Source organism: Triturus cristatus, chromosome 7 (assembly GCF_964204655.1).
Source record: "Triturus cristatus chromosome 7, aTriCri1.1, whole genome shotgun sequence".
Classification (NCBI taxonomy): Eukaryota; Metazoa; Chordata; class Amphibia; order Caudata; family Salamandridae; genus Triturus; species Triturus cristatus.
This window is the reverse complement of record NC_140590.1, coordinates 1,170,952,309-1,170,976,848: the sequence shown is the minus strand read 5'-3', so window position 1 is coordinate 1,170,976,848 and position 24,540 is coordinate 1,170,952,309. Positions and strand designations below refer to the sequence as shown.

Sequence of the window (24,540 nt, the reverse complement as noted above, 5' to 3'; positions counted from 1 at the left end):
TTGATGCCCATGCGCACTGTCATCCAAGGGAGGAGTCACCTATCTCGTGACCAAAGACTTCTTCCGAAGACAACAACAACCTGCAAGCATCCGAGCCCAACACCAGATGGCGATCTACTACCCTAAGTGTGTGGCCTGCAGCTCTACATGCCAAGAACAGATGCATACTGGTAAGTAGCATATTCCTTTCTCCATAGGGTAACATTGACTGTTTTTTTCTGAAATTTCTTCTAAGTGTGGACTTTTCAAAACTTAAAATATTCACCAATAATCAGCCGAGTAACGAAAACGAAAATACTCACCTGCTATTAGGTGAGCTCCCAGTGCTAGATCTTGGTGCCCAGCACTGACTCTGAAAAATACTTACAACTGTACTTACCAGTAACCAAATTTTCTCCCATAGGAAATCATTGACTGTTTTTCTGTGCAATTTCTTCTGTCAATTTCTGCAAACTTTAAATATTCTTTAAAAATCGTATAATTTCTGAAAACGTAATTACTTACCTGTTTTGGATAAAGATCCCAGTACTGAGTCTAGGCACCCAGTACTGGATTACAAAAGTAACGAGAACAATACTATACCTGCAACTTGAATTTTCTGCCATAGGGAATCATTGACTGTTTTCTATGAAATATTTTCTAAGTGTCAACTTTTAAAATAGCAAAATATTGTCTAAAAATCATTACAGTAATTAAGTCGACTTTTTATCACTTGATTCCAAGTACTGACCCAGGACTGAATCTAGGATCCAGTCCTGGAATTCCAAAAGTAATCCTAAAAGTAATCTGTTGCAAATAACTTGAAACTTCCATTGAACTCAATGCATTATTGTGTTTAAAATTGTGTTGCCTATTGCAACCACTTGTAACTTTCTACAAAAGCCAATTGCATATTGCAAAAGTATTTATATAAAGCATCTCATTCTGAGAAAGTATATTTTAATACCTATTGTTGGTTCTAAAATAAAACAAGCATATATTTATTTTTAAACCATTGGCCTAGAGTTCAGTTATTGAGTGTGTGAGACCATTTGCTGAAGCCACTTTCTCACACCCACCCCCTGATTCTCCTTTTCCGGACCCCCATCCTTACTAGGTCTTTCTTCAGAATGGAGAGAAGTCCCGACCCCAATGGTTCCAATGCCTTCATCATTAATTACCCAACTGACCTCTCCAAGAACACGGCAAAGAAATACAAACATCGCTTATTCAAAGCTAGCCCAGAAACCCTAATCTCTGACCACTACTTCTGCACCAACAAAGGTTCACTGGTTAACATCCTCCTCTTCTATACTAGAAAGAGGACCTGCTGGCGATCTGTGCTCCACTCTATGCTTCGAATAACTGGATCTAAGAAAACCGCACATGCCCTCAAACTAACAACGTCTCCCTTGCCCCTTCTCAAAGCCAACACATCTATCACCCTCTACAATAATGGTATCATCATAATCCAAGGCACTAACATCAACCTAGCAAAGATTGTTAATATTTACCCAACTCTCAGGAAAGCGGTCTACGGTGATGCTTCTGACCCCATTTCAACCACCACATCTCCGCTGGGCTTGAACATTACCCTTCCTTTAACAGCAATGAGTACCCCACTCTCCCTAAACCCCTCATACTGAGTCCATAGCCTCCTTGTCCCCAGTCGGATTACCTCAACTCACTAGAACACCCTCTATAACTGTCAGGAGTACCCCACACTCCCTATACCCCACACCTCAGCTGGATTGATGGCTCTATGGCCTCTATCTCTTCACTGACTGCCAGTTCGACACACGATGACTCCTGAGCGGAGATGCTCCCGCAAGTCTTACAGTCCTCCCATGTAACAGACATTGTCCCTCTCACTGACCCTATAACTCTGCCTCATACTAGACTTGAGTCTGGGCATCGATCCCCCTCACAAGTCCCAATGACCTCATTTTCCTCACCTTCTGTCAGCTCGACACATGACGATTCTAGAGCGGAGTTGCTCCCTCGAGTCCCAATGGCCTCAATCTCCTCTCCTACTGTCAATTCTACACAGGCAGACTCTAGAGCGGAGTTGCCCCCTCTAGTCGTACAGTCCTCCCTTATTTCAGATGATGTCCCCCTCCCCTACAACTCTGCCACACACTAGACTTGAGTCTGGGCTTCGATCATCCCCACAAGCCCCAACAGGCTTTCTCCAAGGTTCCCCGTCGTCGCTCGCTTTTCCCCCACTCCTTCCTCCCCTCGCCCAACACTCAGACTTGACTGCGCGCCTTGATGATATATCTCTACAACTACACCTTCTCTCTTTCGAACTACATGAGCTGAAAGCCCTCTCAAATGATCTCTTCCCTATGATTATTTCTCTCCTCACTTCTGCGAACTGGACTAGAGAGGCCTCTAGGACTACTGATCACATGGTCCAGCCTTTAGCTCCCTCCACCCCGAAATCTATCCCTCTACTCAACGCCAACGCCTGTCACAGAGGATCTGAGTCCCATACTTCAACCACTGATCCACATGACTCTCACAACTCTAGCACGACCTTGTCCGAACCTAACCTCGAAACTCCGAGACAAATTCTTTCCATCCTTTCTAACCCGAACAGAGAACCCCGTCGCAATCTTAGATGCAGTAATATTGACAACCTCACCTGTGTGAACGTCACCCAGACGTCCCCCCTCCAAATCCACCCCGTCTTAAATGTGTACTTCTTAATTGCAGGTCAGCCAGTAAACACGCCACCGAAATCTTCGACCTCATCCAACACAATGATTTAGTCATTATCATCCTCATTATCATTATCATCCTCACTGAAACTTGGCTAAATCCGGCTTCCACTCCTATCTTAGACCTCCTAGTACCCCCCACTCATTAAATAATTAGGCTTGACAGAGTTTTGAAGCTGGGTGGGGGACTTGCATGTATTCACAGAAACACACTTGCGGTCTCTCACTCAGATTCCTTGACGCCTGCCTCCTGTGAATACCTTTGTCTACCTATATCAAGTATGAACCTACCGGTTTCCAAACTTGATACCTTTTACCACCCCCCGAGTGACAATCTCCCTTTCACTGAGCAGCTAATGAAAATCATCTCTAGTAATGTTGACTCAGTGGTGTCTCAAATCTTCCTTGGTGATTTCAACCTTCATTGACCTAACCCCAACGACCCCGCTGTATCTTGCATTAAATCTTTCTTAATTGATCAAGATCTGACTCAGCACTGTGACCAACCAACTCATATCAAAGGAGAAACGTTAGACATAATTATTTCTAAAGAGCAGTCTATCTCCATAGATTCCATTACCCCTTGTGACTGGTCCGACCACCACTGCATCCTCTTTTATGTCAACAGGGAGGTATTGATGAGGAAGGCTCAAGCACTAAAATCTAAGATTTGGAAAAGGGACTTAAGAGCAATAAACTCTGATGAACTAGCTGCCCATTGTAAATCTGCCCTCGCCTTCCAAGCTGACATGGTTGAGGTACAATCAATCACTCACCAATGCCTACAATTCAACCATCTCCAACATCATGGAGAATATTGCTCCACTCCAACAAAAAAATGCTTCAACAAAAATATCCAAACCTTGGTATAACGAAAACTTAAACTCAGAACGCCGCAACCTTAGGGCATTTGAGCGGTCCTGGTGAGTCAATCCCTCCTCCGACCAACATAAACTCCTTAGAGATGCCAGGAGCCACTACAACAAACAAATCAAGAATGCTAAGGCGACTTACTTCAGACACCAACTGGATCAAGCGGCAAACCGCCCCAAGAAACTTTTCAAATTGGTCAAATAACAATCAGTCGTTGTGTCTAACCAATCTGATCCTGGTGGCTACCCACCCTCTTGCGATGATCTTGGCGCCTTCTTCATGGAGAAATGAAGAATCATCTCCTTTGACCTCGCCTCCAAGAAGGCTCTACTACCTTCTTCCATTGCTGCCTCACCCATTGAGTCCTCTGTAAGGCATAAATCGACCTCCACGATCTCCAAGAACAATGCATCATGGGGCACCTTCACCACATTTAGTAAATATGATATCTTCAAGATTCTTCAGAATATCAACCCTTCCAACCATTTCAGTGACCCGCTGCCCCCTTCTATCTTCAAAGAAATCAAGAATGCATTGATCCCCACATGGACTATGATTGTAAATGCTTCCCTATCACAAGGCATGATCCCAGAATGCCTAAAAGCAGCTCGGGTAACACCCATACTAAAAAAAAACTAACGCTGACAAATCTGATCTCAATAACTTCTGCCCCATTTCCAACATCCCCACTTTAGCGAAACTACTAGAAAAATGTGTGCAATCCCAACTCTGTGCTCACATAGAGAATTACCAACTCCTAGACCAGCATCAATCGGGGTTTAGGAAGGGGCACAGCACCAAATCGGCTCTCACTCACGTTTTTGAAGACATTTTGATAATGCCCGACCAAAATGAATCCTGCCTCTTGATCCTTCTCGACTTTTCCTCCGCATTTAATACGGTTAATCATGACAACCACTTATCCATCTTGCAAAATAGAATGGGTTTTTCTGATCAGGTGTTACAATGGTTCTCATCCTTCCTTTCATCACAGAACTCAAAGAGTCAAGGCAAACCACTCTCTCTCCCAGCCCTCTCCCTTACTCATGGGGGTCCCCCAAGGATCCACTCTATCTCCTATCCTCTTCAACCTTTTCTCGAAACCTCTTGCACATTGTCTAAATTCCACGGACATTCTTTTCCACATGTGTACGGACGACATGCAACCATATCTGAAAATCTCATCCTCTGTAAACATCATCTCACTCAATACTACCCTAATGTTTACTCAAAACTGGTTAACGGAGAATCATCTCCTGCTCAACACTTCTAAAACGGAATTCCTGCTCATCTCCCCTCCGAACATCATCCCCAAGCTAGACCTCTGGATGAGTCACCTCACTGCTTTCAACTGTACTTCTCTCATCGTAGACGCAGCCAAGTCTCTCTGTATCACCATGGACAAGCACTTGAACATGAAAGGTCATATCAGCAATGTATGCAAAGGAGCTAACCACTTGATGAGATCACTCAAATATCAAACCTTTCCTTCCTCTAAATGATTTCAAGCAAGTGGTCCAAGCTCTTGTCTTGCTGAGGTTAGACTAAGGCAGTGCTACCCTCTGTGGCCTTCCCAAACAGGTACTGGCTCCACTAAGGGCTTCACTTAACTCGGCTGCTAGACTGGTTACAGATACCAAGCGAAAAGATCATATATCCCCAGTCCTAAAACCCCTCAATTGGTTGCCCTTCGAAGCACGAATTCAATTAAAGATTGCTGTTCTTACACCCAAAGCCCTTCACCTTAACACTCCTACGTACCTTGCGCAAAAACGTAAACTATCCTGTGGCGCAAGAGCTTCAAGAAGCGCCTCTACCCTCCTCCTTAAACCACTCATCCTTAATAAAAAGAGAAGTTGTCTCTGAGCCTTCTCCGGAGCTGCCCCAAAGATTTGGAACTCTCTTCCACCGGAAGTTCGCAGAATCTCCTCATTGACGGCGTTCAAAGTGGAAGCCAAAAGATTCCTAATGAACAAATTCGTACCCTAATAGGGTTAGACTCACAGGCACGTTGACATTGCTCCTGCTGCCTTTGTTCTTACATTTGATACAGCTCCCCCTTATTGTACACTGTGTCTCACCCTTGCTGTCCGCCTACACCTGTGTATTGTATTACCATCCTAATTGTATTTTGCACTGTATTTTCTTTCTCTTCCTTCTTCTTATGGATATTGTTATAGATATTGCTTTTGTCCTTCCTCCCATCATATTGTAAAGCGCTCCCCTCGGGATCTTGTTCGCGCTATATAAATCTTTATAAATAAATAAATAAATTGTGGACTATGTGCCAGTGTTGGACCTAGCCTCAAAGTAATGGCCCAAGGAAGGGGGGGGGGGATTGAAGCAGAGGAGACACCTTAGTTTGGGTATGAGGGAGATGGCAGGTAGAGGAATGAGGCAAGATGGGAGCCCAAGTGTTTAACAAAGGGCAGAGGAGTATCTATCCTCGAAGCAGTATCTATCGGCTTCAGTGGCACTTGGATCCAGGGGTCTGAGGGGCCCACTGCATCACAATTATGATGGTATTTCTTTAAAACAAAAGGGGGATGCTCATTTTCCTTGCTAGTATTTGGGCTGGGAACACCTTTGCTGGAAAAAGGATGGCAACAAGTGGGAATTCATTTTTTTCTGACAGTAACAGAGACCAGGTTTCAAGACCGGAGTGATGATCAGGCATGGTGGGGAAGGGGTGACAGAGGTAGAGGAGATAGCCTGCTACCTCAGGGCCACAGCGATCATTAGTGCTGCAGGTATAGTTGCATTTGGGGCAAAAGTGCAAGGTACTCACATTATGTATGTTGCATTTGCTCTGTTATAAGTCTTAGATTTGCTTGTTTATAAGTTATGCATTTATTGTGGAATATGCGCTATAGAAAAAGTAAACCTGCACTCAACCATGTCCCTGTAGCTCCCCCTATCTTTGCCATAAAGGTTTGGAGTGAGGTTCCACCATCAGAATATTTTGCTTTTTGGGGGCCTCTGAGCAAAACAATTGAAGATCTCTGCTAGAGTGTGGGGATACATTCCATAGTCAAATTGAGAACTACATGTTTGATCAACACCCATCTGTACAAATATTATCTTCTTTGACCCATAAATCTTAGTTGGTGCTTTACTTAAGATTTTAATAGGACCAGTCATCCATTCAGCATTTTAGAGCTCGTTCCATTGGTCAGAGGGCTGATGTAAGATGGACCTATGTTGCTGCAAGACCAACCAAGATATTTCATGGGGAGCATGGAAGTTCATAAGTAAGGAGAGGCGTTCTGAGACAGGCTGGGGTCAGGCTGTTTACGATAAGTCTGGGTGGACATCAGCTATGTGGTAAACCTACAGCGGCTAATATCCTAAGTGGAGCGAGTTAGCCCACACTACTGTTTTATAGGTGTCGGGGCTATGCGTAGGTCCTTACTAGGATCTCACAGGATTGGGACCCTGACCACACTAAGATCTCGGGGTAAGAGTCTTGCCCATGCTCTCAGAACGGAGTTGGAATGCTCAATGATAGGCACTGGTGAGGACTCTTTTACTTGGTGGAACTCTCTACGAAGTCTCTAAGGTCAGGAACCCACCACAACCTCTGGCTATTTCATGTCATCCTCAACTTTCCCATCAACAATTGCAAACAGATCTTTGCATTCTATCCTTGTCACTGAGCCGCGAAGGATGGAACCTGTGCCTCCAGATTATGGAATGTGGGTGGTATAGGGTGATCATGTTAACACTTCTCCTTTGTCTTTTTCGGAAGGTACCAGCAACGCAAATTCCTTTGTGCTGGAGTTGTCCTCTGGTGGATTTAGTGCTGCATTGTCTCAGGTGAGTGATATGGTACTCCTTGCCCCTTTTCACTGACAGAAGGGAGTATTTGGCAAAGCAGATCAGTGAAATATATAGGTAGGGTAAATTTGATATTTTCCAGAAAGGATTACCTGAAAATAGATTTAGAAGGGGGACTGATCGGGAGTGGGGAAGTGAGAGCGAGCAGGATAATTTTGGATTCTGATGGCTTGCAGTATGGCTGGCTGCACATACGCTACACCTAGGTGACCTCTTCTGCAATGCTTCCTTCCAAGAGAACTGCATCCCATGTATACATGCATTACGCTTTATCTCACCGGTTGTTAGTCTCACTATGTTTCTTCTGACGTGCAATCATGCTATGTCATCTACAGAAGCTCCGCACTCTATGGCAGGTATGCAACAATGGTTAGAGAGATGTCAGTTGTGCAGGTTCATACAAATAGTTTCGGGATGGGCTGATTGTTTTATTTAAGTGCTTATTGACAGGTATTGCAGTGAGGTACTGACTCCCTGACTAAGTCAACAGGCTTGCCTTGCATATTGATGTGGTCATCCCTTGACAAAACCAATAGGCCTGCCTTTTATTTATTGAGGCGAACTTTACATTAAAACAAAACTCTGGAAATTCACTGGAAAAAACTAGGGTGATAGTGACTAATAGTTAGCTATCGAAAAAAAAGTTAGAAAACCATTGGAAAAAAATAAGGTAAAAGTGATGTTATGTGAAAATGGCACTTACAACATACCATTCTAAACTAAAAATACACTGAAATTCACCTGTCATAGTTACTTTAAGTAACTAGAACTCAACATCTCGACATGCTCTGCTTATACCCTCACATATTGCATCACCCCTGACCTGTTCAATGACCGCACTGATAACATCGCTAGTGACATCTGAAATTACATTATTTATGACAACACTGTGCATTGTGGGGTGCGAGTTATAGGTACTTCATGGTGCAAAGTTATAATTACTGCAGCTAACTGTAAGTAGTGGATTTCAATCTTTTTTTCAGCGTAAATTATTTTTTTCTAGCTAGTCCCATTACGTAGATACAGTATTAGGTTTTCAATCTGTACTCTGTTTCTCTATATAGCTCAGCTATACCTGCCACAATGAGAGTAGCTTTTGGGCACTAGGCACTTTAAGGCCATGTTAACATTAAAGATCTACAGGTCCTAAATACCATGCATGCGGGATACAAGACTTAAATAGGGTGACTCATTAACAATTTAAAAAATAGGTTTTGACCTTTCAAAAGCATTTATTTTGACAGGTTAAATTGGAGGTTTTACACTGCTAATGTCATACTACAGTTGTAGGCCTCGAGTCATGTTTACACTGCTACTGTTGTGGATGGCACAATAGGTGCTGCAGTCCACTGGTGGCATTTAACTTCCAGGCCATGGGTACACTTTGGGCCATATATTAGGCACATACAGCAAGTTAAGTGTACCAATTCAACCATGTTTAAATGGGGAGCACAGGCACTTTACTACTGATTAGGAGGAGTGAAGAGTGCACATTTCTAAACCCAGCAAATATATAGCTTCCAGCAAGAGGCAAACAATCTGGAGGGACCAAAAAAACATGGATTTCCTACAATGATGTTTGCTGTACTGTCAACAACTTTCATGTTTCCACATTCATCTTACAATTTGGAGTACAAAATACTCTTCCTGAGCACCTGTTTTCACAAATCTACTTGGCTGAGAAACATGCTGAAAGCTAGTTGTAGAGTATCATTGATAACTCAAGTGAGCCAAATCTGAGAAGAAGATAAGTTCTTCTTTCAAAATCTTTCTTTTAGATTATAGCAAGTGTAATTATGAACCAAAGCTTTGCACATTTGGACTACATTTTAGGCCTTCCACCTCAATCGAATGCATGGGATGGTGAGCCATCTGATGAAGTGGTAGATTGTATATCTACAAAACATGGGGGTGACTCTGTTATAGAATTATGTAAGGTTCAGAGACTCCTTCCTGTTTCTTCAGTTGTCTTCAGGTTTTCCTGCAATGCTTAGTCAACCAAAGTGGACGCTTTTTATGATATGGCAATCCAGTTGTCAACAAATAAGATCAGCACATAGTGGTGACTTTGAAGGCTATCAGACATGACACATAAACAGATGTATGATTATCCAATTATAGATTGAATATCAGTGGATCTCTTCTTCCCCCCTCAAACACTGATCTGTGAGGCCTCTGGAGGGCGCTTACGAGATTGTTATCAACTCTGTAAGGTGATGGCGTAAAAGACTTATTTCCAGAGCCTTATGCAATATCTGACTAAAATGGATTGCCATCCCATGTGTTTTCTTTCTCCAATTCTCCAGTACCAAGTATGTCTTTAACATATAACACACCGCAGTAACAGAATTCCTATTCAATCCCCAGTTTCTATGCTTGTCACTAATGCATAGCTTGCAGATGGAATTTCACAGCTCTCCTTCTTTCAGGTGTCAATCAAATGCAAGCGATTAAGTTCTACCATTCGATAATTGAGATCAACTCACTTGATAGGTTTGAGAAGGTGGTTTCAACAATGGCAACTGCACAACTGGTATTATTCACAACAACAAACACTGCAGAGGTTCACGTCTTTAGGTCCAAGAAACTTAGGGGCATATTCTCAAGCCCCTATCGCCCCCGGAACGTGACTTTTCTTTTACGTTCCCGTGACGATAGGGCCAGCGCCCTATTCTCAAGGCAGCGTTAACCCACTTAACTTGGCCCCTAAGGTCATATTCATGAGGAAGTGGTGGTGAGAGGCGTTAGCCTCCTTGGCTTAGCGCCTCTCACCACCACTTCGGAAACGCCAGGCTGCGCCCTATTCTCAAGAATATGGTGCAGCCTGGCGTTTCCCCCTGCGACGGCGCTAAGTCTCATGACTTAACGCCAATGCAGGCACCCTTGCACCAGAGTGCAAGGGTGTCTGCGAGCAGGGAGGTTTGTATATGTACAGGAAGATGTCCCTTCCTGCACATAAACAAACCGAAAATGCACAAGGCAGCACACATGGAAATAGCAAAAAAGAGGAGAAATTAAGCATTTCTCCTTGTTTCGCCACCTTAAGACGATGTCACAGTCTACATAAGCTTAGGAGCAGCCAGAGAGCAAATGTCTGATTCAGTTTCTTATTTTTTTTTTTTGTTTAATTAAGTCGCTTAGCAAAGTTAACCTCCCATGGTTGTAGCAGTACACTGGTACATTCCACAATTGCAGAAAGCCAAGACTCTCCTGCTTTCAAATGTTCCTACTGATCTAGGTCGTAAATAAATAGAGTAAAGTTCATTCTGAACTGTAGTCAGACTACCATTTAGCATTGTGAGCAAAAATACTCCAGTTATTCAAGCCATTTTAGGCCCTAATCTCAAGTGGACCATAAAATGTGAATGGTTTGTGCATGGATCGGAATTCCAATGAATGTAAAGTTTAATGCAACCTGTAATTGCACCTCTCCAATTGTTCCCAGGTAACTGGTTGTAGGTAAGGTTAAACCTCCCAAAAATGTCATGTGATCACATTAAAATGAGGAAGGTAATGCATTAGGCTATGCATTCTGCATGTTATATCCCATTTCCAAGTCTGACATCGGTCTAAGAGATATCTACCAAACATAATAAATAACCTCACCCCACTGGTATTTTAGAGATTTGGCAAATATCCCATGCCCCTCCTCCCCACTTCAAATTGGGACCTTAGTCTTTGACTATTGCTTCAGCTTGTGGGCTGCTCCCACCTCCTTTGACAAGGGACAAGCTTGATATTCTATTCAGTGTTTCTGAATATTAATGAAGATTTTGTGATGAAAAAGAAAGGGCCATTTACCTATAACATCAATGCTCCATCATGGGGTGTGTCATTTTGCGATTTGCTGCCACACTTGCTGTCCTGTGCCTACCTGGTCCCGGTGCTGCTGCTGTTGTCCTCCTGGTCCCGGTGTTGCTGCTGTTGCCCTCCTGCCGCCGCCGCATTCTCACCACATACCGGCCGCAGAGCGTGGGAGGGACTACAGCCCCCAGGAGCCTTAGCGGCGGAAGTCCGCTTTCGTCAGTTTCACGCACGGAGGCGTTTAAAATCGAACTCAGCCCCGGCAGAGCGGGCGCTCTTAGAACTTTGCGGTTTGCTGCCACACTTGCTGTCCTGTGCCTACCTGGTCCCGGTGCTGCTGCTGTTGTTCTCCTGGTCCCGGTGTTGCTGCTGTTGCCCTCCTGCCGCCGCCGCATTCTCACCACATACCGGCCGCAGAGCGTGGGAGGGACTACAGCCCCCAGGAGCCTTAGCGGCGGAAGTCCGCTTTCGTCAGTTTCACGCACGGAGGCGTTTAAAATCGAACTCAGCCCCGGCAGAGCGGGCGCTCTTAGAACTTTGCAGTCTGCTGCCACACTTGCTGTCCTGTGCCTACCTGGTCCCGGTGCTGCTGCTGTTGTTCTCCTGGTCCCGGTGTTGCTGCTGTTGCCCTCCTGCCGCCGCCGCATTCTCACCACATACCGGCCGCAGAGCGTGGGAGGGACTACAGCCCCCAGGAGCCTTAGCGGCGGAAGTCCGCTTTCGTCAGTTTCACGCACGGAGGCGTTTAAAATCGAACTCAGCCCCGGCAGAGCGGGCGCTCTTAGAACTTTGCGATTTGCTGCCACACTTGCTGTCCTGTGCCTACCTGGTCCCGGTGCTGCTGCTGTTGTCCTCCTGGTCCCGGTATTGCTGCTGTTGCCCTCCTGCCGCCGCCGCATTCTCACCACATACCGGCCGCAGAGCGTGGGAGGGACTACAGCCCCCAGGAGCCTTAGCGGCGGAAGTCCGCTTTCGTCAGTTTCACGCACGGAGGCGTTTAAAATCGAACTCAGCCCCCGCGTCGCGGGACGCGCGCGGGCAGCGCCGGGCTAAGCCCGGGCAAAGGGCGGGCCGTCTGTGGTCGTCCGGGGCAGGAAGAGGCAGGGCTGGGCCCCGTCCCTTATTTTTGAGTTACACGCTGTCCGTGTGGAGGACTATCTGGACATATTCACCGTATCCTGACATCATCGCATCTTGTTGAGGTACTTAGTTCGTGTATGGCCCCATTGTTCGGTTTATGGTATTGGTAAGTGATAGGTGAGCCACAGGAGAGGGACTGTCGGGACATTGTACCATCTAAGACATACAAGTTACATTATTCCCCATCAAGGCTGAAGAACAAACAAGTGGTGTAGAGTCAGTTAGATCATGGTCAAACCAAAAAATCAGCACACAAGGGCAGAGGGAGGGGTGAGGGGAACCCTGGACGCTTTTATTATACGCGCAGAGTCACTCCTAGCTCATGAGATTCTGTTGACTGAGAAAAGGCTTTCATTGGACTCTTTAATTGCTAATAAACGGTCTTCTTTGGGCAACATAGCCCTCTGCCCTACACCGGGTGGAGGTACATGCATGTCCCAAACGACGCAAGCACATCCACCCCAGCCTCAGTCCTCTGATACTCCGATAGTGATAGATAATTGCTCTCGGGGGGGCTCAGACTCATTAGGTCAATCAACAACCGACCACACTAATATAGGCAGTCCTCAGCCCGCTAGCACTAACATTGATTTGGCTAATGACAATAACATCATAGGGGGAGGAGTACCTAGGGGGGCAACCAGTGCACAAACAATAATGCCTAACTCACACCCTATACAATCACCCATTAGCGAAGTTATCACACGTTCTAAAAAATCCCAACTTGCGGCAGGGCAACTAGAGAATGGTGGAAGGTGTGCTGCTAATCTTCCCAGCAAGTCTGGCCGCGGAGGGCGAACCACGTCTAGCAAAAGAGGGAACACAAACAGTGAGAATATAGCATGCCCAGGCTGTCAAAATATAAACAGGGCGGGGGAGCTGCAGGATATCACCACAGCATTTGGGGAAAAAATGGAACAGCTTTTAGCCCAACACCTAGACCCAGTCCTGAACGTAGTTTTAAATCTAGTGGAAAAGATAAGTAGGCTGGTAAACTTAGTTAGTGAGCAGCACAATGGGGTTACTCCACCAAGGAAGGAGAAGGAGTCAACAGTGGAGGATAGTGGGATTAAGTCTGTAACCAATCCTGACCCTGATCTTAGAGCCCATAGGCAAGTACCCCCGGACCACAGGAATACAAGCAACAGAACCCTCGGTAGCATGGCCCAGGGCTCCACACAATTCCCTCCCGAATCAAACGAGGCCTGTTGGGGACCAAGCGAGCAAGCCACCAGGGATAAAAACACTGCGAATGCTTGTGTTCAAAGCACCCCAGGCCTCCAGACTCTGGATTTGCCCCCTGCCTCTAGCCCCTATTCGATTGTTTTAGTAGGAGTGCCGGGTCTGAACAATGATAGAGAGGAAACAACCAACGCTCTGATTAATAAAGCCTCACACTGGTTACTCAATAACACGCCTGATAGAAGTTTGCAGCACAGGCATATCCTTATGGCTAGGAGGGTAGCTTGGATTGGAAAGACCGCGAAAAAATTTGCGGGCGACTGTGTGATAGTTAACTTCAGGTACCCAGAGCTAGTCAGAGATTTGTTGGACAATCGATATGAGGAAAGAGTCCCTGGGTCCTGTATTAGGATGTTACCTCTGCATTTCTTTTATAGAAGTAGAGCTCCGCCTAAGGGTACTAGTTGGCTGGGGTCAGGGACAGTAGTTGGAAGAAGGGAGGAGGCTCACGGCTTTCAATCAAACAGATTTGCCCCCCTTTCAAGCCTATCTCCCCTGGATGAGCAAGACTGACTGACGATACCAGGCAACGGGGAGCAGGAGACAGACATAGACACCTTTAGTAATCATGTAGAATCGCCTCCCTTAATGGTACCTGATTTGGCTCAGGGGACCCCCGACCCAGATGTAGCAGTTGGTGATGTAGGCATGTTGGGTAGAGAAGCTGGATCCAGGAGACCTCATACTAACTGTTTATTGAGGGGCTCCACCCCAAGGCACTCGCCCGGTGCACCAAAAGGACAAGACTCAGACCATAACGATTTGAGGTTGATCTCCTGGAATACTGCCGGTTTGGCATCTAAAATTCATAATTCGGACTGGCTAGATTTTATTAGGAAATACCATGTTATTTGCCTCCAGGAGACATGGGAAACAAGTAACAACGCCTCATTCATTGAAGGTTACAAGCAATTCTTTGTTGCAGCCAGGAAATCAACTATGGGCCGTGCCATGGGAGGGCTAATTATGTATGTGGCATTGGCACTGAATGGGAGGTGGGTAGATCTAGAATGGGATTCAAGTTGCCTACAGGGAGTGAGACTCATAACCAAGGGTATAAAGATCATTTTTATACATTTTTACAATGCAGGACAATCTATGCTAAATTTGGTTGAACTGGAAGAGAGGCTGACTAGTTTAAATGAATCAAGGGATGCTGGCACCCAATTAATTCTTATGGGGGATTTTAATTGCCATCAGTGCCCACACCTGAAATGGGAAGATGGGATGTGGGATGCCTGTCCCACTATTAGTGGATGGCATCCGGAACATTCCAGTGAGGGCCTGGCATTAAGTAGAATTCTCGGCAAGTTTGCTTTAACCCACACGATGGATATGATTAGGAATGGGACACCTAACTCATTGATCCCTTCCTTTAAGGGGAGAGGAAGGGACTCAATTATAGATTATTTTTTTATATCCACCGTGTTTGAAAGTAGGGTAGCCCATTTTGAGATAGTGCCAAGCGTGTTCAGTGATCATAACCCTCTGGTTTTGTCATTAGTGGACATACTTGGTACCAAGGTGGCTGTAGTATCTACTGTGGGTGAATACAGAGCCAGGGACCAGGGGAGAAGAATCAAATGGAGCAACATTGATGGCGATGAACTCCACAGAGCTCTCCTCAACAATGCTGAGAATCACATCTGGAGGTGTTTAGATCCCAAGATAGAGGGGACGGACTTAATTGTAGCATTCGAAGGCACTGCTCAGCACATCGATAGTCTCTTAAGAAGTAAACCCAAGCCTAAGGGTGACTTTTGTCCCAGGTGGTTCGATAAGAACTGCTCAAAGGCCCATAGGGACCTAAAGTTGGCATTAACCAAGGTCCCTAAGGACAAAGGGGAGATAGCCGCTTGCAGGAGTAGCTACAAAAAGGCGACCAAGTCACGGAAAACAGCCCTACAAAATGAAGCATGGGTTTCTCTAAGAGAGGCTGCCGAGCTTAAAGACATGAGTAGTTTCTGGAGGGTAATAAACGCCCCTTGTTTCCAACCCCTGGATAAACCACAATTGGCCTCCCATATTTTACCAGAGGCGTGGGAGGCACACTTTTCCAGATTGTATAATCGTGGGGCACCTGAGGCACAGTTATCACCAGTAAACGGTTGCCCCATTAGTGCCTGGACACCCATTATGGTGGATGAGGTTCATTTGGGCATAGAAGGCCTAGTAGTGAGGAAGGCGCCAGGGCCAGATGGGATACCCCCTGATCTATTTAAAAGCCAGATAGATCTTTGGGCCCCCATTTTAACTAGGGTTTATAACACAGCTATGGAGGTGGGCATGCCGAGATCATGGTCTACGGCCGTCATTGTGCCCATATTTAAGAAGGGTAATAAAAATGACCCTCAATGTTATCGCCCAATATCCCTAATAGATGTAACGGCGAAAGTTTTGGGAAGAGTCATTCTAAATCGTCTAATGATATGGGCTGACGAAAACAATATTATCACTGACGTACAGTATGGCTTCCGAAAAGGGCGCTCCACAACTGATCAATGCCTTAACCTTTACCACCTGGTGGCAAAGTATACTGTGGCCAGGGAGGGGACAGTTTACCTGGCATTCATGGATCTCTCAGCGGCCTTCGACTGTGTGAACAGAAGAAGGCTGTGGGAGATCCTGAGTGCCATGGGCGTGGATCCTGGATTGATCCACGCCCTACGTATGCTTCATCAAAACACCACGGCACGGGTCAGGTATACAAACGAGGGCGACGTCACTGAGGAATTTCAGTGTAAGGGCGGGGTGAGACAAGGATGTATCCTGGCACCCTTCCTATTTACGCTTTATATCAATGGGCTAGACAAGGCACTCGGAGCCCTGGAGGCAGATTGCCCCAGCATAGGGAAGAGAGGAATACCCGTCCTCCTTTACGCAGATGATGCGGTCCTCCTGGCGCGCACTGGCAGGAGCCTGCAGGCCCTCATTGGGGGATTTGTCAGCTTTATGGCAGACCTCGATTTAGTCCCTAACCTCACAAAATCTTTCATTATGGAAGTAGGAAAAACCCCACACAAGAATTGTGTTTTCACCATAGGCACACACAAACTGGAGAAGGTGAAACATTTTAACTACTTGGGTATGGTTTTTGACAAAGACTTAAATTTTAAACCCCTTGTAAGTCATAAATGTACCCAACAACTTGGTGCTGAGGGGTCAATTATGAATTATGCACGCAGACTGGGTCGCTGGTCACCCAACGAAATTGTACATTTATATAGTCTTGTCTGCTGCGCCAAAACCCTGTACGGAAGTGAGGTGTGGGGTTTTACAAATGGGAGAAAAATTCAGATTGAGGAAGATAAGTTCTTGAGGAGACTTTTGCAAGTCCCTCAAAGCATCCCCTCTTTCATAGTCCACGAAGAGCTGGGTATCCCCTATATTAGTGATAGGGCATGCCTCAAACCCATCATCTGTTGGATTAAAATCTGGATAAACCCTGAGGCAAGCCTTAGCAGACAAATTTTGGAGGACTGTCTGAAGGGGGACAAGGGGCTGCAAATACCCTGGCTCAAATACGTAAAGGACACACTGACTAGTTTGGGCCATGCTAATCTTTTTGATGACCCCTCCATAATAGGAACGAGAGACAAAGAGGCCATAAAGGCAGACTTCTCACTATATGTAGCTAACGTTAGAGAGGAAAGGGAAGGGCGGAAATCTACCGTAAGAGAACACCAGCTTACAAAAAATTGTGCGGGGATGGAATTCTATCTGTCCAATATACATAACAGACATGACAGATTCCTGATAACAAGATTCAGATTAAACCTCCTGCACCACATTTTATCAGTTCCAGCTGGTTACACGAGTGATATTAGCAAAAAAGGGTGTTGCGGCTGCGATCAACGATCTCCGCAAGACACCATCCACTTTGTTCTCATATGTCCATTTTACGACCTTCCCAGAAAGCGGTTTCTAAAAAACATCTTGAAACGCGCGGGAATTAGACAGGCTAAAGTGGCCCTCTTGTTTCTCAAACTCTCTGCTGACCCATTTGTATTATTTAGCACTGTGCACTTTTTGCGACTGGCAGTTAGATTAAGAAATACCAGAGGAGAGGACTAACTACTAGGACTGCTACCTTGTTATTATGATTATAAAGTATCCTCTCTGCCATAGACAATCATTAATAGGCACAAGAAGGCTGCCGACAAATGAACCTTAGCACTTAATTGTCCTGCTTTTTATGATCTCGCATTTTGGGATTTTATGTATTGATGATTTTAGGGTATTATGTATATTTGATTGTGGTTTTTAACAAAAGTATGTTGACTTGATGATGTGCATCTTTTATGGTTATTTGTAAATATCCGAATAAAGATATTTGATTTGATTTGAACTAATAAATAGCCTTCCCAGTAGAGCCCATGAAATAAAAACAGAGCTGTAGTTTCATATGTTATGTTCATCAGCAAATCTTCGAAATCAACAGATGGACCAATGACTATGTGCTGCTTTGTGAGGCCCTGCAGCTCATTGGCTCCATCAAAGTGAAACTGCAGGTTTTCTTTGTGTAAGGCTGTATGGCTATGAGAACAATTTCCTATCAATTTTGTCTTTTAAAAGAGAAAATATTAAAAGGGGGGAGAAATGCTACTCCATACCTTTTAAACCCATATAACATTTTCCAGATTTTTCATATAGCTATATTTAATGAAAAAATACAATGTTAATGTTTCCCCAAGATGGACTTCTTTTCATGTTGTGTATGTACACATATTAATGAAGATACACATGACTGTGAACAAGATTTAGGAAACTTTTAATCTATTGACTCATTCCTAATACTTATTTCCTGCACACAGGACCTGGATGTGCTGGGTGCTGTTGGTGCACATAATTGGGCTGGAGGACTCATTGAACTAAGAGACAACCTCAGACAGGAGCATTTCATAAATATCTCCTCGCTTTCTGAAGATATGAAGTATGCCTACTTAGGTAAGGTCTTTCCCCTTGGTAATTTACACACAACAAAAAAAATATACATGGAATCAATTCCAAATGATCAGTGCGTGGATCCTCAACACATGCACTTGGTGTACTCTCTCAAGTTTTCTTAGGGAAGCCAACTCCTCCTTGGGAGGTGCTCAATATCCGACATTAAAAACAGCATATTAGCAAGGGCTTCATCGCCCTATTAGCAAGCTGTCGCTAACAGCAGTTAGTGACAGCTTTTAGGTGATAGCGACCGGTTTGGGGCCTGCTTTGCATGTCAGTGATATTCATCGCTTATGACATGCAAATTGGGCGTACTCAAACTGTTAGCGACTGAAAGCAGTCGCTAACACAGCTATCGCCTATTAGCAACGCAGGCTGTGCGATAAAAAAAGTCACGCTAAGGGTGATTATCGCCAGAATCTAACACCTGTTCAAAACATTACTTACCTGTGTCATCAATGGGAGGTAGATTGTCAGATTAAGTCCCCATTGGCGTTAATGCGTGAATATCGCTGACTTTCCAGCGATATTCAGGCATTTCGCCGCTATCGCTGGATATATTAGCATAATGGAGATAAACGTTGCTAATAGCATGTCTTCCCCGCTAACATATCCAGCGATAAGCAGCGATAACAATAAACGCGCTAAGCATGTTTTGCGATAAATATCGCAATTCCTTGCTAATATGCCCCAGTATTCTCCGCGCTCTACCAGAGATCTCTACATATGGAACAGCCTAAAAAGACGATCCGAACCCTTCATAATAATACTAATAATGATAATATTATTAGCAAGAGTTATTAAACTGCTTTCAAAAATGTTATTATCAAATCTCGGAGCTTTCTAATATCCAGCTGAAAGACAATACTAGCAATTGTAACACAAAACTGAGACCCGTCTGACGGTCCCAATGGCAATTTGGTGAAACCCTTAACTAAGGTCCAAACTGAAAGTTCAAACCACAAGACCGATTCTAACAGGAAATCCGGACTCTCTGGATATCCCTAACAGGAGTAGATGAAACCTTTGCTACAGTCCTGCTAGGACATTCAGGTATTTTCCGCAGCTCAAAGTGGAAATTCTGTTCCTATATTGCATTTACTAAATTGTTATTGATCTTTTACAAACCTTGGGCCTAATTATGATTATGGCGGTTCGATGGACAGCTATAGCCATGGTGGTGCTGCGGGCACCGCCACACCGGCGGTTCAACTGCTCTATTACAAGTTGGGTGGTCGGACTGACGTTGTGGCGGTCTTGAGGCCCGTGCCTACCAAAAAAATGAATGTTTCCTCATGTAACGCAACTGGTGCTATGTAAAGCGCTCTGATACCCGATACTGGGTCAAGTTTACGCTATATAAACCTCTGTAAAAAAAATATATATATATGCCTGGGTGTGATGCTGTGGCACTGCCACGAATATTACAAGTTTCCTCTCCACCACAGTTCTCATGGCGGTGAGTCCGCCATAAATACTGTGGCGGAGAGGAAACAAAGGGGGCCCTACAGGGACCCCTGTTGCCTCTGGGCCATGGGGTGCATGCAGGGGGGCACATGTTGTAAATGTAAATCCAATCCAAACAGCTTTATTCGACAGAAGTCATAAAAGCGATACAAAACAGCACAGGTACAAAATACACAAATATACAATCTAAAAATGTTACTATTTAAAATATTTACATTTTTTTAAAAAAACATTTGAGATACACAAAAATCATTAAGGGTAGCATCCAAAATCACTAAACCTACTCGCTAAGTCTCTTAGATCTAATTACCCATGCCCACCCCAAAACTTTGGCCACGGCCACCACAATTACCGGGTCTGTGCAGGTACGAAGGAGTCTTAAAGCTTCTACACTCTGTCTTGTGCCCAAAAGTTTACAAACGGGTCTCAACCATACACGCCTCGGGGCCGCGTAGGCAGGGCACGCAAAAAACATGTGAGCTTGGGTTTCTACCTGAGATTTACAGTAAAAACATAAGTTGCTACTCGTAGATTTCAATCTAGCAGAAAAGGATTTTAAAGGCAATGCTCCCACCCGCATCTGGAAAAATAGTTTCCTATCAAGCACTTTGATGACAAGATCCCAGAAGTGTTCTAACCTTGGAGCTGGTTTAATATTCAAAAACTCATCAGTTAATGAGAGAGATTTGGTTTCCTGGAATACCTTGGCATTTACCCACTCCCAATATTTTACTTTCATGTGCGCTTTAGATGGAAAGGTAGCAGCCAGGGGGTTCTCCCAGAGATCACTCATCCCTAGCGCCACAAGGGATTTTCTGGTCTCGTTAAGCCAAACAATCTTCCGGGAGCCTGCCAAAGACATTATATCCAGAAAGCCCTCCGCATACTGAGCTAAATCCGGGCTGGTCCACAGGCGACGCCAGTATAAAATTGGACGAAGCCTGGCTACATCGGATATTGAATTCTTGCCTAGATCATATCTTAAAGGAACAATGGGCGTGCTCTGGAGGAGAGAAGTAATGCTACGCAAGAACCTGTTTTCCGAGATAATTAAAGGAGACAGGTTCTCGTAGCCCCACAGTTCAGCACCATATAGAGCCGAGCTCACCGCTTTTGCACTATACACCTGAAGCACAGGTCTAATAGGCTTCGAGGGAGACTTTTTAAATTCACCAGCAAGAGCTCCAGCAATTTGCCTGTGTTTTAAGGTAGACATGTCACGCTGTAGTTTCCACAAAAAATTGTTTTGGATGTTAACACCTAAGTAATTAAAAGCCTGTACTTGTTTGAGCGAATTTTTAAATAAAACAAAAGTATTTTTAAAAGATTTGTGTGGCCTAAATACCATAAGCTTTGTTTTTTTAATGTTCACCTCAAGGCCACGGTCAACACAAAAGGTCTCGAAAATGTCCAATGAACGCTGAAGACCGCGAGGTGTTTTGGCAATTAAAAGCGTATCGTCAGCGAACATTAAAATAGGGACCTTTGTGTTGCCAAGAATGGGTGCGTCTACGTGGGCTTTCAAAAGACGATCCGCTATGTTGTTAATATATAAAGAAAATAACGTTGGGGCCATTGCACAGCCTTGCCTGACACCTCTTTGGACAGGAAAGTCTTCAGTCGTTAAGCCCTGCCCTCCCCATCTTATTCTGGCGGAATTATCTGCGTGCAGCCTCTGAATCAGGGACAACAAGCCACCAAGCAGCCCTAGTTCTTTCAATGTCAGCCAAAGTTTGGGACGGGGTACCAGATCGAATGCGGCCCTCAGATCCACAAACACCGCGTACAAACTCCCCTTGCCCAGGACAACCGTCTTCCAATAGAGGAGTATGAAGCGGAATACTTGATCAATGGTACTGATGTATTGGCGAAAACCTGCCTGAAAAGCAGATAAAATATTGTTTGACACTATCCAGAAATGAACACGGTTAAGGATCAGCCTACCAATGATCTTCTGGATAGCGTCGATCAAACTAATAGGCCGGTAATTCTCTGGGAGTGAGCGGTCCCCCTTTTTATACACCGGGATTATTTCCGCGGCTTTCCATGAAATAGGGATAGGGGCACCATGAGCCAGCGCGTTAGCAATCAGCTGGATATATCTCCCCCATCTAAGCTTGTCATACAGGAAGATATCTGCAGGAACACCGTCCGGGCCAGGTGCTTTTCCTGATGCCACCCCCAACAATGCTAAATTCACCTCGGAACTGGTAAAATCGTCATCTGGTTTAAACAACTGACAGAACTCCGGACTTTCAGAAGGATCAATGGGTGCAGCATATTGGGGTTTGAAATACTCAACCCATTTCACTTGGGAAACATTATTTTGGGGGCCCTCTGGCTGCCCACCGGAACCCCACTTTACAATACTCCAAAACAGTTTACTGTTATTTTGAAGGCTTGCTTCAAGGAGGCCCTCCCACTTTTTCCCATCCCAGAGGCGTTTAGCTCTAGCCACACAGTTCTTATAGATGGTTCTTCTATGGCGCACCAGGGAGACATCCCCACCCTTCAGTGCATTCCCAAGTAGAAGTCTAGCTTCCCTGCATTCCTTATTGTACCAGGAAGCTTGGTGGGTAGCACCTCTTGCTCCTGGTCTACCTTTAATAAGAAAGTGGGACTTCAAACTGGTAAATAAACTGTCATGTACAGATGTTACGTCCCATAAATTACCATTAGAGGCAAGAACTGACTCCATAATAATAATGGAACCATCCACCTCTTCTTGAATTTGGGCTAAAATAGCAGGGTTACCCAAAAGACCAGACCATTTCAACCGGCGCATATCATTAGAAGGGACCACCTCAGGGGGGCTCGACTCCCCATCCATATCGGGGCCACTATCATCCTTCCACCATCTATGCCATAAGCAGAGAGGGTTATGATCACTCTCCGGAAGAGATACAATTTTCATATCAACAAGGGTGTGCCATAATTTCATATCTGATAGAATATGATCAATTCTACTCCTGGATACACCATTGTTAAAAGTGCAGGCACCCTCACGGTCGCTAGGCATCCTGCCATTCAGAGCCCTCAAACCCCTATCCATAAAGAGGGAATTAAGCTGAATGGCCACTTCCGGCCACCTTGATAAAGGGGATAACTCCAGAGAAGGGATGCCCCAACCTAATTCTTCAATATCCTGCTTATCCCATTTGTTTTCCAGAAGAGGTTCAAACGTTATATTAAAATCACCTACTATGATAACAAAGGTGTCAACTGAATAAAGGTCCAGCAGGCTTAAAAGATCATCAATGACCAACGATTTAGCACCCCTACAGCTTCTTACATACACATTATAAATGTCAATTTTACCCATGGGTCCTAACTCAAGTCTTAACAATTGGATATCACGATTACCCGTGGGAAGGAGCTTAGTGGTCAGGCACAGATGACTTTTTAACCAAATAGTTAGGCCCCCCGAGGGCCGCCCATGGGAGCCCTTGATTGCCGGGATATGAAAATTAAGGTAGCCTACACAAAAGCGTGGCTCTAAAAGCCATGTCTCCTGAAATAAGCATATATCCATTGTATTAATAAATGAGACCCAATCAGCGATACCTAGCTTGGAGTTTAAACCAGCAATATTCCACGAGCATAGGGAGCCACAAAACGAGGCAAAACCAACTAAATCAGAAGTAATAGGTTGCACGTCTGATAAACGGCCACTAAGGGATTGGACTGGACCCTGGCTTAAATCTTTATCAGAAGTAAGATGGAAGATATTATGGGCTATAGGAACTGGGTTCACAGAATAAAAATTGGGATTGATACAAAGGCGGACCGTGCTAGACACATGGTCATTGGTCCCAGCCCGAGCACCTCTGATCCACTGGGCAGCGTCCCCCTCATCATCAAGTCAGTCAATATTATCCAAGGAAGAACCAGCCACCCCCCTGGTGTTACAATGTCCCCACTTAGACCCCCCTAGATCGTGCGGGGGTAACTACGCAGTTGAATGGTAGAGCCTTCCGGCGGGCAGGATCTAAACTCCATAAGTAGAAGGTTTTCAGCGAGATAGGTATTATTGAGAGTTAATTCAATGCAATCCATGGGGACCCTAGGTAAAGAAAGTCTAGTGGCTCTGGAAATGTCTTCCCTGATGACTGAGCGACAACCCCTAACATGTCTCAACCAATGGATCGCTTTGTTAGTCAATGACTCAGGAGACTCGGTGGCACTAGATGAGGTCAATTTGGGGACGTTGGTCATAAAAATGTTGGTGGAACAATCCATAACAGTACCCTTGGGCTGGGCATTAGGTTGAATAGTATACGCACCCCGGCCAGCCAAAGATCGCTGGTCGATTTTAACAGGGTTATTACCCACCCCCAGCCTCCTAGTACAATTCATTCGAACTTGCAACGTACTACTACCGCTAGCTGTCGGGCCACCTAAAGGTTTGTTCATTCCAGTCTTAGCAGCATTGCTATATGAGTTAATACCTTTATGGCAAGAGTTGGAAAGGCCTAGGCGAGCAGCATGTGAACCTAGTGGGTCTGATGGAGCAGGTAAAATAGGACTT

The 24,540-nt window shown here is 44.9% G+C and overlaps 1 protein-coding gene across 2 annotated transcripts in view; it reads left to right on the top strand.

The window, feature by feature from the left end:
* ITGAL (integrin subunit alpha L) overlaps positions 1-24,540 on the top strand; it is a 394,734-nt gene that overhangs the window by 211,579 nt on the left and 158,615 nt on the right. For both annotated transcript variants that reach the window (XR_014966715.1, XM_085618461.1), the window contains exons 10-11: positions 7,324-7,391; positions 18,413-18,545. Coding sequence is in view for 1 of the 2 variants with exons in the window: in XM_085618461.1 (XP_085474587.1) it covers positions 7,324-7,391; positions 18,413-18,545 (201 nt within the window). In the remaining variant the exon portion in view is untranslated. The remainder of the gene's footprint in view (positions 1-7,323; positions 7,392-18,412; positions 18,546-24,540) is intronic.